Source organism: Perognathus longimembris, chromosome 2 (genome assembly GCF_023159225.1).
Source record: "Perognathus longimembris pacificus isolate PPM17 chromosome 2, ASM2315922v1, whole genome shotgun sequence".
NCBI lineage: Eukaryota > Metazoa > Chordata > Mammalia > Rodentia > Heteromyidae > Perognathus > Perognathus longimembris.
This window is the reverse complement of record NC_063162.1, coordinates 133,587,216-133,605,654: the sequence shown is the minus strand read 5'-3', so window position 1 is coordinate 133,605,654 and position 18,439 is coordinate 133,587,216. Positions and strand designations below refer to the sequence as shown.

Here is an 18,439-nt window from a genome sequence, read left to right as displayed (position 1 = left end):
TGAATTCTGATGTAGATTATCTGAGCCCACGTCATAATTTGGACACAGAGAAACTACAATTCAACCACATCAGAGTATCCCGCTGGCTTTCATTCATTCACATGACAAATTCACTCTTGGTTAAAGAAAATATTATCTCAGGGAACTGAACAAAGCTGCCATTTTAACACTCTACTTCTGTGTTTAAAAAGATATATTTTTACAGATTTGTTTTTGTATTTAATTGAAGTAATTGGAAAGAATATAACAGAGAAAGGATTGCCAGTAACATAGTAATAACAATACAGTAATGATGATCCACAGAGTTATAAATTTTTTTCTGCAACAAATTTTTGTCCAGGGAACAGAGCACTCGAGATTTTTAAACAAATTATTCACATACTAATACTACAATTTTATAAATACGATGTAGAAAATAGCAGTTTAATCTTACTTAGGAGGTAGAAGACATGTCGAATCCATTTGGGGGCTGAGCCTGGTAATACGTGACTGTAATCTCAGCCCTTGTTTGGTAACAGCAAGAGGATCACAGTTTTAAAGTCAGCCTGAGATACAAAGTTCTGTCTCAAGAAACCTAGAGGATAGTTTTTGGGTGGTTTTTTTTGTTGTTTTGTTTCGTTTTGTTTTGAAGACAGAGGGGAGAACAGCAGCACTCAAAATGTTAGGGAGAAAAAGGAAGTCATGGTAAGTTGTGATGAGGTTATTAACTAGTGTTCCTATTTTTACCATATAATAGGCCAAAATTTTATATGGGTCCAATTGTCCGATTTCCACAAAATCATTTGTGCAAATGTATAATTTATCTATTTTCATAGAGGGAAACTGAACATCAGAGGAATGCAGTTAGTAAGTTAAATATCAGAGAGTTAAGTCCTGGTTTGATTTACAGTTATATGTTCATTTAAAGACAAATTTCCAAAATGCCTCAGGTAAAATGGTTTGTAATCTATGAAGGATAATTTGTTATTGGGCTCTAGAAAGTTATAATGACATAAAAAGACAGATACACTTTCATTTTTTAAAGATAAACCAAACCAACCTAACATGTATAGCCATTTTAAATATACACTATCAGCTAAAATGCTCTGAGCAGCGTGTGACACACAGTAAGTGCAGGGGACATAGTGTCATCATACATTTTGTTTTACATTTTAGAGTGAGGTTAACAGGAGGTATAAGCCTGGAAATTGTGTATAATGGAGAGAAAGTGCAGAAATGGATTTTGCAGTGTTAGCTTGTATGGCATAATTCTCACAAATGCACAAAGGTGATAGTGCATATTTGCCTCTTTGTGTGCTATTATTTCCTACTGCCTTTAAAAATGTGAGTCAGGGGCTGGGGATATAGCCTAGTGGCAAGAGTGCCTGCCTCGGATACACGAGGCCCTAGGTTCGATTCCCCAGCACCACATATACAGAAAACGGCCAGAAGCGGCGCTGTGGCTCAAGTGGCGGAGTGCTAGCCTTGAGCGGGAAGAAGCCAGGGACGGTGCTCAGGCCCTGAGTCCAAGGCCCAGGACTGGCCAAAAAAAAAAAAAAAAAAAAAAAAAAAAAAAAAAAATGTGAGTCAGATTAAATGATTTTAAGAATGTACATTAAAAATGTCATTAGCACTTGTGCTTTCTGTGAAATCCTATGTTAAAACGATATGCACGTAAACAGAATAATCAGACATACATTTGGCACTGCTTTTGGCTTCAATGAGATTGCAAGCAAATAAAATAGTTAATTATAGCGCAAAAGTGAAATGAAATTATTATACAAATGATACAAATAAAATTGCCTAAGGTAAGAGGCAAGATGGGCCACTTAGGGTTTAAATGATAAGGGATAGATTAATGGGAGGAGGTATTTGACATTGTAAAAGAAATGGTAGTGATTTCATCACTGAGAGGGAATGAAAGGCTTTTAATAAAGAGGCAATGTAATAGTACATAATTATAGACAGCAAGCAGAGACAGCTACAGGAAAAGATGAATACAAAAGCAAAGCCAGGCCTGTGCCCCTAGTTGTAACTACTCAGGAGGCTCATACCTAAGCATGGAAGTTTGAGGCCAGACTAGGTAATTCTCAAGACTCCATGTCCAATTAGCCAGCAAAATGCCTGAATTGAAGTAAGACTCAAATGGTAGAGTACCAACTATTATTGAGAAAGTGCTATGTAAGTCCTGAGTTTAAGTCCTGGAAGTGGAACACAAAAAGGAAATGATATACTTGTAGAATTGTTTTATATGATGCTGAAATGATTAGAGCAGAATATTTGAGGACTTAAGTCTTGTTACTGTGATTCTTTTGTGCAGCAAGAAATCAAGGAAACAAACAGATGAGAGAGGATGTTCAGAACACTTCTTTTATCTGGCTCTATGTGCAAGGTGGATGAGAATACACAACTAGGGATAGATAAAGGAAAATAAATGTATAGAGAAGCTAAAAGTAAAGCTTTCAGTTGTTTTGAAAAATCTGGAAGTCACACAGAAAATGCTGTAGGCCAGGGATGAACTTGCTTTCCTACATCACAAGATTCCTGCCTTGTCTTCTGACACTGTTTCACTTTGCCTGGTCAGTAAAGATTTGGGAATGTTTTTAAGGAACTAAATAAAATTTAAATACAAAATAAATGGTATTTGAATCAAAGGAATTGTAGGAACCCCTAACAGAGAAAGATAAACCCAGAACTCATAACAAAAGGGAGAGAACCAATAGTAATAATGTTCAGATAGCAAGAAATGAGACTTTGAGAAACAAGGTGCAATGAGGAGGTCTTTGGGTTGAATGCCAATGCTTTTTTATGCACACTTATGAAGAGTAGATGGCAAGAGCTACTTTAGAAGACAATGATGGGACAGATGGAAGACCCGATGTTCTGTAGGGATGTGTTAAGAAAGAAGGAGGAGAAAGACTGCTGCAGCCATAAAATATAGTTATGAGGCAAAGAATAGAAAGAATACAGTTTGGGAATAGCCCTGACAACTATTTAGTGAGCCTTCCATCTCAACTAAGAAGCTGAGTGTGATGGTATATTTTTGTGTCTCAGCTATGAGGAGAACTGAAGCAAGAAGGTTTTTCCCAAGTGAAAACACAAGACTGATGAAAAAATAACTAAAATAAAAATGTCTAGGATTGTGATTCAAGCAGAGAAATATAGGAGTAGGAAGCACACTTATCTGAGTTCAAACCCAAGGAAGGAAGGAAGGAAGGAAGGAAGGAAGGAAGGAAGGAAGGAAGGAAGGAAGGAAGGAAGGAAGGAAGGAAAGAAGGAAGGAAGGAAGGAAGGAAGGAAGGAAGGAAGGAAGGAAGGAAGGAAGGGAAAGGAAAAAAGGAAGGAAGGGTTTTAATTCCTTACACCTTCATTTCTTATATTATTTTTCTAAAATAATTGTTTAGGTTTCTCCTTAAGTATTATCTGTAATGTTTTACCAATAATAAATATATCTATTTTCCTTTTTCTTTTTTTAAAATAATTTTTCCACCTCTCTTTTCCTTCTTTCTGTTGGAGAATATGTATAAATTAGATTCTATATCAATAATCTGTTTTCGTGCAAACTCCCATATTCCAGTCTGTGCTCCATTTCTGTGTTGGTTTGTACTGAACATTTCATTTTCAACTTCACAAACTTGTTTCTCATGTGTCTTTCCATTGGGCATTTTGGTGATCATTTTCAATCCATTCTTCTTAAAAATGTTTATGAAATTTTCATGCTTTTAAAAGTCATTGGCCCCACAAGACTTCTTTTGGAAATGCCAGCCCTTGATATATTTCTGCCTCTAATTTCAGATAGCCTAAGGTAACTGTACTAAACTTTTTAAATTAATAGCTTTCTTCATGTGTTTTACTAGTTGTGTCCAAATAACTTACATTTACCTTCTACTTAATTTTTTTCTACTGTGTTGACTTTTGACTATGGGCAACCAAGAACAATTTCCTAATCCTGTCATTAGAGTTAGGCTTCTCAGTCTTTCATCTTCCCCAGAGAGGAGCATTGCAGCTGACATTATCACAGTCCCACAGACGCTATTCAAACAGGTGCCACTGAGTGTGTTTGGTTAATTTGCTTTCCTGGAGAATTATTTTTATTATCCTTATAGTTAATTATCATCATACTACTACTAATAGCAAGTGTTTGCTTATTTATTGGTTTTGATTACTTAGAATATCAATCTATTACTACCTACAGATAGATAATGATATATCTAGATATCTAAAGATAGACATAGATACTATATCTATATACATCTATATGTACATATTATATCTATAGATATATCTCTTTACATATATAAAGACATAAATATAGGTATAATATTTTTATAGAGAAATATATATATACATATATAATAGATCTGGAGATATTCTTTCATCTCCTTTGTTGTGAATCTTCTGTTCCCATAGCCAGCTTTCACTTCCTGTTATATTTATTTTTTTTTTTTGTTTTTTTTTTTTGGCCAGTCCTGGGCCTTGGACTCAGGGCCTGAGAACTGTCCCTGGCTTCTTCCCGCTCAAGGCTCGCACTCTGCCACTTGAGCCACAGCGCCGCTTCTGGCCGTTTTCTGTATATGTGGTGCTGGGGAATCGAACCTAGGGCCTCGTGTATCCGAGGCAGGCACTCTTGCCACTAGGCTATATCCCCAGCCCCCCTGTTATATTTAGGTACAGAATGTCAATGCTTACTTCCTGAACTGAAAAGTAGAATTTTTTTCCTCCAGAACTTGAATGAATAACAATGGCCCATCTTCAGCTGAAAGCTGGTGGCTCCTTCCCATAATCTTAACTACTGAAGAGGCTGATATCTGAAGATCATGGTTCAAAGCCAGTCTGGGCAGGAAAGTCTCGAGACTTTTCTATCTAATTAACCACCTGAAAAATCAGAAGTGATGCTATGGCTCAAAAGTGGTAGAGCACTAGTCTTGATCAAAACAGACTCAGAGACAATACCTTCTCTGAGTTCAAACCCCATGTATGACAAAAGAAAAGACCCAGTTTAATCTCATTTCATTACTATTACCCTTCCCAATAGAGAGAAGTGGTCTAGGTTGAAAATCATTTCACATCATCTTCAGATGAAAAGTGTTATATCCTGGCTTCCTGAGTCTCAGATTTCTCATAATCTGTTCTTGGCAACAGTTTGGGGGCATGATTGTCTTTAGAATCCTTTAAGATTTTCTGTCTATTGTATATATCCTAAAATCTCAACAAGATAAAAACTGTTAAATATTTTAATGTGCTATGTGATGATCTCATTAAGACCTTATATTTGAGAATTTTATATTCTTTCATCCTGGAATTAAAAAAAGATTTGATAACCCCAACTACAAATTTTTCTTTGTTTAATTATTATTTTATAGATCTTGGGCTTCCTGTAATGACCCTTGAACTCTTTTACCTATTTTTCCTGATTTCCCTATGTTTTCCTACGCTAATTTCTATGACATCACTTCAAATTTGTGTTCTTTTTACTGAGTTTTCATTCTAAAATTCAGATTAGTCAGTCTATAATTATAATTTATTATACATAGTAATTACTAATCATAACTAATGTAACTATATATGCACATTTGCAATTGCCATAATGATTGTATTAACTTCTAACTTCTCATGTGCCCTAGATATTCCTTTTTGTAACAATATTTCTTATTTATTTCAGGCATGCAATTAAAAACCACAAGGTTTTTTAGATGATTTCCTCTCTGTATATAGTCTACAGTTTTTCTGAAATCCCCTTTCTCTTTACCGTCTATTTTTGATGATAGGAAATGTCTTCAAATGCAAAAGCATCCTTGGACATTTATAAATACATAAAAAAATTGACTTTGGACTGTCTCCATGTGGATGTATTTCTTAACTGTGGGCTTCACTGAGATGTTCTATGATTTTCCCCCCTAAATATGAAGAATATTCAGGTCTTTTTTTTCACATTGTGGAATCTAAGTAACACCAATGTTGAATTTCCAAATCCCCTTCTGGAAGAATACAAGCCATGTTGATAACATCCTCTGACTCAAGTAGGGAAAAGGCCTTGTTCAAAAACGCAAAACTCAGAATTTACATTTCCACTTTTTACATAATGCACAGCCTAAATTCCAACTAGGCCATATGACTTGATCCCAAGAGAGCCTTCATTTTGCTATTCAGAAAAGTATCCCTTAGGATTGCTTTGAATAAAACTTGCTCAAGTGAAAGAGAAACAGGTATAATGCTCTTCTATTGGCTCAGATAGCTGCAACTAACGTACTAGGAGACAGTATTTTACTGTAATGACTACAAGGGGTCCACTAGGGTGAGCAGTTGAAACCAATTTTTACCTTATTTTAAGATATGTGTTGTTAGTTTTCTGTTACTGTAACAAATACTGAGATAATCAGCTTACATAGAGAAGAAGTTTATTTGGGCACCTGGTTTTAGAGGTTACATTCTGTGGTTCATGGACACTTTGCTTTTAGGCCTAAGGAAGGGGTAACAGACGGCAAGGATGTGGAATGGATGGCAGAGAAAAATTTTCACCTAATGGTCAGGGTGTGACAGAAGGGAAGGGTCCAATGTACAGTCACGTCTGAAGGGGATGACCTAGAGACCCAATGACCTAGAAACCTACCACTAGGCTCCACCTCTGAAAGGGTTCACCACCTCCCAATAGAATCATATTGAAGACCAAATATTTACCACATGGGCCTTTGAGGGACTCTTAAGGTCCAAATTACAGCACATCCCAAGTGTCAGAAACCCTTTAAATGTATAATAAATAAAACAGTTTAATGATTTTTCTACATTTGCTATAGAATTACTCTTTCTTTTCCATTCCCAGTGAACTACCGCTCCTGTTTCTGTCTAAGGCCATACTCTGTCCTTATGTTATTATTTTAAATATCTGATGTCTACTATCCTTTCTCTTCTGCTCCTATTCTGGATGCTCCTAATGAAGTCAGTTTTGGAATGTGTTTATTTAGATACTGCGTCTGCCATGTATCATATACTATGTGGGGAGCATTATGGATAGGCAAAAAATATGACTGAATTTGTGCTTCTGATTCTCTGGGTTTGAATCTGTTCACCCTCATTAAATAGCTGCGTCATGAGATGCATGTTATACATTACCTTGAGACATCTTAAACAAATTGGGGCATGAGATACATACGTAACTCACAGGGATTCTCACAGGGTTGTTTTAAGTATTTAATATGAATTTCTTAAAAACAATTTGGGCACATGCTGTGCCCTCAATAGATAGTATCCGCTACTATAATTACTGCTATGTTTAGTTGATTCATTATTGTTATTTGCTAGCAAAATATTTATCCTAATCCCTTAGTTTAATTTTTTGTATACCTTTCGTTCCTGTAATCTACTGGAGGTTGAGTTAAATGCCTGGCATATGAGGTAATATTAAAGTGGAGAAAGTGTTTTGTACTGAATAAAATATCTATTATGTTCAGCATATCAGAAAATCTATTATAACTGCTAGCTTCTGTATGCATAAATCAAATTTGTGTAGGAAAACTAAGAAATATGAATAATTAGATGGAATATTATGAAATTTTACAAAATTGATACCAAAGAGTAATCATCATGGTTGACTTGCATATTAATTGAATAAAATTATCATAAAGAAACAGTATTATATATAACTACTGTATACATATGCAACTATATATAACAATATAGCTATAGTTAGTATAGTTACTAAATACATGTATGACATTTAAGTCATATATTAGGACCTAACAAATTTGAAGTTCAAAAGTGTAAATACTATGAATAGTTTTGAATATTATTCACTAAAATCCTAATATACTAATTCATCCTGGGAAGTTGAGTCACTGTTTAGTAAATGCTGAAATGAATTATTCCTACATGAAAAAATATTGATATGAATTATTTGAAACTCTTTATTTTTCCCATCTATGAAAACAGGCATGCACAGAGTAGCAATCACATCTCAATGGCTTTTGATTGAAAATGATCATTTACAGTACTCAAATAAAAACAAGCATAAATTTACAATCAAGAAGATTATCTGCTTTAAAACTACTGTGACAAGCTGGGCATCACTGGCTCACAGCTGTAATCCAAATTCCTCAGGACGCTGAGATCTGTGGATCTCAGTTCAAAGCCAAGTCAGGAAGGAAAGTCCATGAAATTCTTACCTCTAACCAACCAACAGAAAGCTGTAGAGCTCAGGGACAGCACTCAGGCCCTGAGTTCAAGCCTCATGACTGACAAAAATAAAACAATAAAACCAAACAAACAAATGAAAACTACTGTGACAAATACCACAAGCCCCATACATATTTACAGATGTGTTGTTTAGGGCTTAAATACAGTCAAAGGAAAAAATATGACAGGCCCAACATCTTGTACCCTTCTTGCAGGCATGTATGCCCTGCCAAATTCCCAGTACCTCCTCACCCCTAAGCTCAGAGCAGAGCCATCTTTCCTCTGCATAGAACCAGAATAGAGTACTGAGAACCCATGTACCATTTACCAGATAACCAGCATCAAGAACTGAAACTGTGGGAAGATAGGACAAAACATATTAGGTGTAGATGGAATTCAAAGGCAGTGACATTTTACCTGTTGTTACTCACAATTTTTCAACAGAAAAACTATAATTGATTATATAGAGTGCATTTCTCCTTTCCTATGCTTGCTTTCAACCCAAAATAATGGTATATTCAGAATTCTATATATTTTACATTTTCTGTTCACAAACACTTTCAAACCGTTGACTTGTTAGATCTTTTCAGCATTCCATTAAGATATGTAGCAGAGTGTTTAGTTGCCTCCAGATTAGTTGCTGTGAAACTGTGGATAAAATAATGTAGAAAGCACACAATTTAGAAAAAAAGTTTAGTACTCACATCTGCCTACAGCCTAAGCCAAGGTACTCAAAACACCAAATATTAGTTATAAATAGTCATAGTATTGCTCAACCTAGAAAATAGTCGTTTTTGTTTTTTGTGCTGGTCCTGGGGCATGAACTCAGTTACGGAGCACTATCCCTGAGATTTTATGCTCAAAGCTAGTGCTCTACCACTTAAGCCAAGGTTCTACTTCTGCTTTTTAATTATTTCAATTGGAGATAACAGTCTCAGGGACTTTTCTGCTCTGGCTGGCTTCCAGCTGAGATCTCCAGATCTCAGCTTCTGGAGTAGCTAGGATTATACGCTTGCACCATGATCACCCAACTACTGCATATTGTATCCATCAGTTAGTCTATACATTTGTCAAGCACAGAATTCCTGTTGAAACTTATCTTGAGGACATAATAGAAGGTAAAGCTAAAATATCTTGTCCCTGAGATTAATATACTTTTTGCCTAATGTGAATACAAACACATCATCATATAGTTCCAACATAATGATAAAGGGTTATAGTAAAAGAATTTGCTGGCGGTAGGAACATTCCTATTTGGTGGAGAGTACTGGAAAGAAGAGAACCAGAAACTTTTGAATTGTTTTCTTCGGAAGCTGTAATGTCTTTACACATTACTACTTCCTTATTCCTGATGCTAGGCATCCATTTGGCATCCTGGACAATGGACTTGATTTTTACCTAAAGTCTATCAAGCCATGTTTTCAGTTTGTCTTCACAAAACTTTCCTAGTTTGCTTCTTAAGTTTTCCTCTGTCCATGCTTTTACTTGTGCCCTGTTTCCTTCATATTTTCGATCAGTTCTGTGGATTGAAACTCATTGATAAGTATTCATGGCTTTAATTGCCTTGCATATGGTTGTGCTTTTGAAATCTTTATCTTTAGCCAATTCTGACTCATAAACTTATGATCAAGTTATATTTAAACCTATTATTGTAAGTGGTGCTAGAGCTCAAGGTGATAGAGTGCTAGCTTTGAGTGTAAAATTTCAGAGGTAGCACTCAAGTCCTGAGTTCAAGCCCTGTGACAAGAAAAACACACACACACACACACACACACACACACACACACACACAAAACACAACCCCAAAACAAAACAAAAAGTAGCCTATTATTAACTGGTAGCAGCTTTTCCAGTAAAGGATATCACATTTCATTCACTTCATTTTTCATTTATTCAATTGGTATCTAGTGATAACTGTTAGATTTCAGTTACCACACTAGACTCCAGAATGCACTGGTAGAAAATTGGGCTTGGCCTTTCCTCAAGAAAAAACATACTTTAAACTGGTTCTTACCAAAATATGGCTCATAACCACTGTGTCATAATCACTTGAGGAAAGAAGAGTTCTTGTGAAAATTATAATTTAGTGTCCCTTCCAAGACCAAGGAAACTATGATCTCTAAGCAGCAGGAATATGCACTTAGGATAGAACCTAAAATTTTACTGAACACTTCCTTAAATACAAAAACAAAAACCAGCAAGAAAACACATAATTATTACAATAGGGCCATGAAAGAACACTAGTATTAGGAATGTTCAGAAGTAATGGACAAGCCAGATCCTGGGAGATAGACAAAACCACGTAGCTTTGTGACTGGTCAAACTTGAGAAGTGGCAGTCAGTGGAATGTTAGAATAAATGACAAGTGAGGAATCTAGATGGCAGCTTTCACTTCCCCTCTTGTCCTTTTCCCTTTCTCTATGAATGGAACATGCCTTAAGTCTGTCTAGCTTCTTCATCACCAACACTCAGGAGTTCCCAGGCTCCTGCCTTGTGTAACATTATGGCTATGTTTCTCTAATTTACTTATTTATTTCTTTTATTTTATGCATTTTAATAAAAAGTTTAGTGTGTGCCAAGGATCACTGGTGTTTCCACTCTTAATTCCTGTGGTATTTTCAGGGTATCTACTTATACCTCAAGGTAAAACTTAGGGTTAGGGATATAGGTCATGTAGTTCTCTAATTCTTATTCTAATTCTACTTCACTCTTCCTGTTTTGTTACCATCGTGACTACATCAACCTTAAAAAATAACATCCTGTCATGTATTTGCTTAAAACCCTTCAGTCACTCTCTTTAACCTTGAGAACAAAGTCTGAAAACGTGGTGCTTCTTACAGAGCTTCTCACAATATGTCTACAGACTTTGTCTGCTTTCTTGTGTTGATGCATACTACATTCTTATCACGACAGGTTACTTTTAGTGATTATTTATTTATGGGATAGGTGGTACTTCCCTGCCTTCTCTAGTTCTTCAGTATCTTCCAAAGCAGTCCTCACCCCAAGAAACTCCTTTTGTACCCAGGTATCAATGATGACATCCCACTTCTTTTTTCTTAGTATCCTTTGCTTATTTATTAACATCACTTATGATTTCTTTATTATCTTTGTCTCTCTGTCACATTCACAGTCATTCTGTGAGGGAAGAAGAAAAAGTCCTTTTTATTCTGTATTTGTAGTCCCTACCGTGAGCCTTCTTCATTAAGTGATGAACATAAAGGGCCTAACATTTAGAGTCTGTATTAGTTTTATGGTATTCCAAAACAGTGTCATAGGCTGAGTCATGTAAGCAGCAGTTATTTTCTCACAGTTAAGATATCTAGAAGTTCAAAATCAGTGTCAGTGGAGTTGCTTGGTTGTTTTTTGTTTCTTGAAGCCTTATTTCCCCCCTGACTTGGGGATGCTGAATTATTTCTTCTCCCATTTCATCAGATAAATTTTTCTTTGCACATCTCTATATTTTAATTTTCTCTTCTTTTAGGAACTCTAGTCAAATGACAAAAGAGACTTAATCATTTAAAGTATTGTCTTTGAATATTTGAGGTACTGAAGATTGATCTTCCGCATAAAAATGGGGAGACACATCACGGCCTGTTAGCACTATTACGGTATTTGGTGGTTAGAGTGCTGATCCCAAGTGGCTCTTGGCTTCAAGGATTTCCCTCTTCAAGACTTGCTCTCTTATGCCTGAAAATCAATTGCTGCCAAAGTTGGTGATGGCCATAAAGAAGCAGCCAACAGACTCTTCATATTTTCCTCAACTCATCTACAAATAAACACCCATTCCTTCAAGAAAATGCAAAGACTGGGAAGAAGGGAAGAATAAGATAATTCCTTGTCATTTTATCAGTAGACTGCTACTTTCTAAAAAAAGAGACATCTTGGATTTGATAGGGATTGGGCTAAAGCTTTACAGAAATTTAAAGAGTATTATCATTTTAGCAATTGTTTAAAATAATGTACTAGATTCATATATTAATGCATTGATAAGATCCTCATTCACACATGCATTGTTTGTTTTTCCTGCAGGTGGATAATGATTTGTTTCCTGACTTTTAACTATAACATAAATCCGAACTTTAGTTATATATTGAAATACTTCTTGGTGAAAGGGAGTCTATATATTTAGCATGTTTACTAAAGCATATATAATTTCTATTGTAGTAAGATGATACCTGTATTACTTAAATGGACTTTATTTAAAGAAAATTCAGAATTATAAAAAGCATGTTTTCCGAAATCCTCATAGTTTACTTCTCATTTATGGTAAGCCTCTGACTATTGATTCAGTGTATAGAAAACTTATCAAGGGAAATTTCATATTTTGTTTATTCTAATATTTAGCTTATATAATGAGATTTACTCAGTGTAGTATGCTTATTTGTTAATAAGTCATATTTCACTTTGAAAAATAAACTGCATTGAGAATTAAAACATAAAATGTGACTAGGGATAATAATCATCAAGATTTCTGTCAATCCTGAAGTTTAACATTTTTTTAATTTTGGCGGTGATATGGATGGACTATAAACTCAGATAAGCTCTAGAAATAACATAAAAATTTGATTTTGCAACAATTGCCTTTGAAATGGAACCTTCAAAGGGCATTTTATCATCTTATGAGTCCATTATGTTATAAAATCAGTATTTTAGCCACTTGACATTCTCCTTTTCCAACATGTTTGAAAGATGCCATCATGTGTTCTTAATTGAACATTTTTCTTTCTTTATCCTATAAGTAGATAATAAATCTATTTAATTCATTAATAGTTAATAGTAAATTTTAGGCTTATAATAGATTTGTTTTCCCTTGTAGTGATTAGACAAATCTAATATGATCATGTAATACATAAAATAGCATCTTCTGTATAAAGGGAGAATGTTTGAAATTAAAGACATAAGAAATCCAATTTGTGTAGATTAAACAGTCTTTTTCTCATAGTGATCTGGGGAGCTGTGATTTGTTTTCCTCAACCATTCAAGGGTGATTCATGAAGTGGAACTATCCATGAGAAAAATGCCAGTCATCTGGTTACTAAAGGGAAACAACATTAAAAGTGTTGAAGGAACATTGATGAAACTGTGCACTGGACATTTTTAAAGATAATCATAGCTGCTTTTGTTTTCCATTTGCTGCATAAAAAATTCCTAGTGTATAAGTTAAAACAATAAACATGATTTCATATATATTGTAGAAGTGAGAAATTCAGGAGCAACATGGCTAAGCTATTCAGGCTCAGAGACTCTCATGACCTTGGAGTTGAGTTGACAATCAATGCTTCAATCATCTGAAAGCTTGGCAGATGTCATACAATTACAGTCTTGGTGATTTCTTAGATACCTGGCAAGTTGTCACTTGTGACTGGAAGGAGACTTTTCTATTGTGTTTCATAGAACTGTTTGAAAAATTTCCCCTGGAATTATTTAGTGAAAGAGAGAGGAAAGCAGAAGCAAAAGTATCTTTTATGACCTAAATTAGTATTTATGTAGGTCAGTTCTATTTAAAGAGGAGGGGACCATATGTGTGCATGGCTTCCAGGAGGAGAAGTTATTAGAGGCCATCTTAGAGGCAGACTACCATACAGAAGATTTCATTTTACATAAGCACTGATCTTAATGAAATAATTTTTATTTTTCCCTCCTTAAAAATTGAAAAAAATCTTTAAAAGTCTCCATAAGGAGACATAGGATCTTCCTTTTCTGTGCCTCTTTGAATTACTGCATACATCCAAATCTCAGTACTTCTAAGATAGCCTATCCTTAAGTCTTCAAGTGTTAGTGTTGGCTTCTCTTACTTTTCTTTATACATTCTGCCAATACATATTGAGAACTGTGTCACGAACTACTTGTACTAGTTAGCAGATTATTCCCTTCTTAAGATTTTGTTTTCCTCATTCAATTTTTAATTTTACTATCCTTAAAGGAGTTTAAATTCAACATGCATATTTTCTAAATGTATTCTATATCTAGTAAGATGAAAAAATTCAAGGCAAGCAATGGATTGTTGGAACTACTACCTTCAACAGACATTGTTATTTCAATAGCTGTGTTCTATGATTTATGAAGTCTGTTCTATGATCTATGAAGTCAAAGTGTAAGGCCCTCTAGGTGACTACTAAGCAAATAGGGGTCCTCCTTCCTTTGTACAAATTCCATGGCTTACATCATTTAAATCCTTCAATAGAGGACTACTACATTTTTTTCCATTGGAGAAGACTATCATTAAGCTATTTCATTCAGCACACTCTTCTTCCAAATGCAGGAATTCACATTGGGAAAAATGTACAGACTTAAAGGGAAGTAAAACAGAAAATAATTATCTCCAGAAACACAGGAGTGAGTCAGAAGTAAAATGATTTTACATGTCATTTTCTTTCAAAATTGATGCAGTGTGCTAGGATGCATTTCCCCCAATAAGGCAGAAAGGCATAGGGCATCTTTTGTTTAGATTCATTTCCTGTTCCATTATTTCAAGGATTCTAGCATTTATACTTATGATTAGCCCTAAACTATCCCTCTATGGAGTCTTTAATCTTTATTTTTTATTTTTTTTCTCTTTAAAACTATTTAGACCAATAAATCTTTGTGCAAAATGTCAGCTCCGCCAGCAATGAAGAGGTAAATGGAAACTAATGACACTGATCAAGTTGGTGATGTGAATGATTTATTGGACCCAATCACTTAACACTTTCATAAAGTCAATATCAGAGAAAGGAACTGGGCTCTTATGGTAAACTCTATTTGTACTGTCAGCATCCAGTGATTTATGATGAACCAATGGCTAGGATTAGGATATTATAAATGGAGGAAAAATGGAAAGCTCACTAATTTACATATATATGTATATATGTATACCCACAGGTGGAAGATATGCAGTGGGCTAATAGAGAACACACTCACCCAGCTTCTGTCTGCAGCCTGCCTTGTAAACCCGGGGAGAGGAAGAAAACCGTGAAGGGGGTCCCTTGTTGCTGGCATTGCGAGCGCTGCGAAGGTTACAACTACCAGGTGGATGAGCACTCCTGTGAACTCTGCCCTTTGGATCAGAGGCCAAACATCAACCGCACGGGCTGCCAGCGGATCCCTATCATCAAGCTGGAGTGGCATTCTCCCTGGGCCGTGGTGCCTGTGTTTGTTGCCATCTTGGGCATCGTAGCCACCACTTTTGTAATTGTGACCTTTGTGCGCTACAATGACACGCCCATCGTGAGGGCCTCGGGGCGGGAACTGAGTTACGTTCTTCTCACGGGGATCTTCCTCTGTTATTCCATCACCTTTCTGATGATCGCGGCGCCTGACACCATCATTTGTTCCTTCCGACGGATCTTCCTGGGCCTGGGAATGTGTTTTAGCTATGCAGCCCTTCTGACCAAAACAAACCGTATCCACCGAATATTTGAGCAGGGGAAGAAATCTGTCACCGCACCCAAGTTCATCAGTCCAGCCTCCCAGCTGGTGATCACCTTCAGCCTCATCTCCGTACAGCTCCTTGGGGTGTTCGTGTGGTTTGTGGTGGATCCTCCTCACACCATCATTGATTACGGAGAGCAGCGGACACTAGACCCCGAGAACGCCAGGGGAGTGCTCAAGTGTGACATTTCTGACCTCTCCCTCATTTGTTCACTTGGATACAGTATCCTCTTGATGGTCACCTGTACTGTTTATGCCATCAAAACGAGGGGTGTTCCAGAGACTTTCAACGAAGCCAAGCCCATTGGATTTACCATGTACACCACCTGCATCATTTGGTTAGCCTTCATCCCAATCTTTTTTGGCACTGCCCAGTCAGCAGAAAAGGTAAGCAACCAGAAATGTATTTGACAGTTCTTTTCGTAGATTTAAATTCTTCCTTTGGGATGCTTTTCTTCCTTTTGAGTTTATTCATATTAACACAAGATGATTTGGTATGTGTTATTCTTATTCAGAAATCTCTCTCTCTCTATCTCTCTCTGTGTGTGTGTGTGTGTGTCTGTGTGTGTGTGCGTGTGTCAAGGTCACATTGCTTTGAGTATGTGTTGACTAAAGCTGATTTTCATGAAAAACAAAAACAAAAACAAAATACCAGAAAATAATTTATTGCATCTTCTTTGGCAAGGTTGTGGATTGACACGACTCATACCATTATCCAGGGCACTTGTCCCAGCTCTGTTATCTAAAAACGCCACTGTTCTCTTCCAAATATTAATTAAAAGAGAGTGAGAGAAAGAGCAGATGTAGCTCACGGAGGTGAGCTGTCCCAGATAGATCTCACAGCATAAAATGCTTCCTTTCCTGCTTTTACCAGAACTCTGGATGAAAAAAAAATCCCTGATAATTATGATGCTTTTCATTATAGATGTTTTAAAGTGTAGTGTAAAATAATCAACCAAAGAGGAAGTAAAATGGTTTACTACAATCTGACTCATCTTCCTGAAATTACTTATCAGTTTCTACTTTCATTATTTTCTATATGTGGAAGAAAATACACAAGGGTTTAGAAGACAGCAATGGACAGTTATTTAAAGCTCGTGTGTGTGTGTGTGTGTGTGTGTGTGTGTGTCTGTGTGTCTGTGTGTCTGTGTGTCTGTGTGCTGGAACTGAGGTGCCAACTCAGGGCCTGGGCACTATCCCTTAGCTTCATCACTCAAGGCTAGTACTTATTACTTGAGCCATAGTTCTACTTGTGGATTTTTTTGTGGTTAATTTGAGAGAAAGGTCTAATGAATCTTTTCTGCCTGGGTTGGCTTTGAACTGTCATCCTTATACCACAGCCTCCTCTGTGGCTAGGGTTATGATATAAACCCCAAAGATTGTCTGTAAAGCACTTTTTACAAGGTGAGGATGTATGATGTCTCTCAGTGTAATTTCCTTTGTCATTAATCTCCTATTTACTTTGCTACACTAAACATGGTTCATAAAGGTTATGTAATATAAAAGTGCACATTGGTTGGCTTGGAAGCATATAGTTTTATGTAGGAAAAAGCCAAGAGCTACAGTTAAATCTAAATGCCAGGATTTGGGTGGTTGGATGTCGAATAGAGGCAGGTGCTTAGCTCCAGTGTGTATTTATGAGAAATCTCTCCAGTGAGGACTTAAGGGATGGTCCATTCTCCATCATTGTAAATGGGACAAAATTGGATCCAGTGGGATGTTGTATTTACCTGAGATACATTTTAGGTTAGGCTCAGCATGACTGAAAATCCCAGGAAACTCAGTAAGGGGTTCTTAGTAACGGGTGGAAAAACTTATTTGGCCAGCTACTCATCCTTTCTGGGACAATGTGGCCTTCCACTATGAATTTTTTTTTTTTTTTTGTCGAACTGATATACAGAGCAGTTAGAGTTTAATACTTTAGGCATTGGATACATTTCTTGTACTGTTTGTGACCTCCTCCCTCATTTGCCCTCTCCCCGCCCCCTTAACCATTCCCCCCATGAGTTGTTCAGTAGATTTACACTAAATAGTTTTGCAAGTATTGCTTTTGTAATCATTTGTCTTTTTTACCCTGTGTTTCTAGATTTTGGTATTTCCTTACAGTTTCCTAGTTCTAATACCTGTATACACAGTTTCCAATGTACTCAGATTAGATATAGAGATAGTGAAGTTATGACCACAGGAGGGCATACAAGAGGATCATCAATAATAGAAGCTACAGTTTCACATCACATGTTGAAAGTAATTACAACAGTGATATAACAGTCGTTTCCATAACATGGAGTTCATTTCACTTAACATCATCTTTTGTGTTCATAAGGGTATAGCTATTGGGCTCTTGTGATCCTCTGCTGTGACTAGCCTAAACCTGTGCTAATTATTCCCTATGAGGGAGACCATAGAGTCCATGTTTCTTTGGGTCTGGCCCACTTCACTTAGTATAATTTTTTCCAAGTCCTTCCATTTCCTTACAAATGGGGCAGTGTCATTCTTTCTGATAGAGGCATAAAATTCCATTTTGTATATGTACCACGTTTTCCTCATCCATTCATCTACTGAGGGGCATCTGGGTTGGTTCCATATTTTAGCCATGACAAATTGTGCTGGGATGAACATTGTTGTGCTGGTGGCTTTAGGGTGTTCTTGTTTGTGGTCTTTTGGGTCGATGCCCAAAAGTGGGGCTGCTGGGTCATAGGGGAGCTCTATGTTTAGCCTTCTGAGGAATCTCCATACTGCTTGGCAGAGTGGCTGAACCAGTTTACATTCCCACCAACAATGAAGTAGGGTTCCCTTTTGGCCACATCCCCTCCAACATTTGTCATTGTTAGTTTTCTTGATATAGGACATTCTTACTGGGGTGAGATGGACTCTCAATGTT

General features: G+C 36.4%; 1 protein-coding gene across 2 annotated transcripts in view; it reads left to right on the top strand.

The window, feature by feature from the left end:
• Grm8 (glutamate metabotropic receptor 8) overlaps window positions 1–18,439 on the top strand; it is a 688,307-nt gene that overhangs the window by 590,622 nt on the left and 79,246 nt on the right. For both annotated transcript variants that reach the window (XM_048340162.1, XM_048340161.1), the window contains one exon: window positions 15,010–15,945. In XM_048340162.1, coding sequence (XP_048196119.1) covers window positions 15,010–15,945 — 936 coding nt within the window. The remainder of the gene's footprint in view (window positions 1–15,009; window positions 15,946–18,439) is intronic.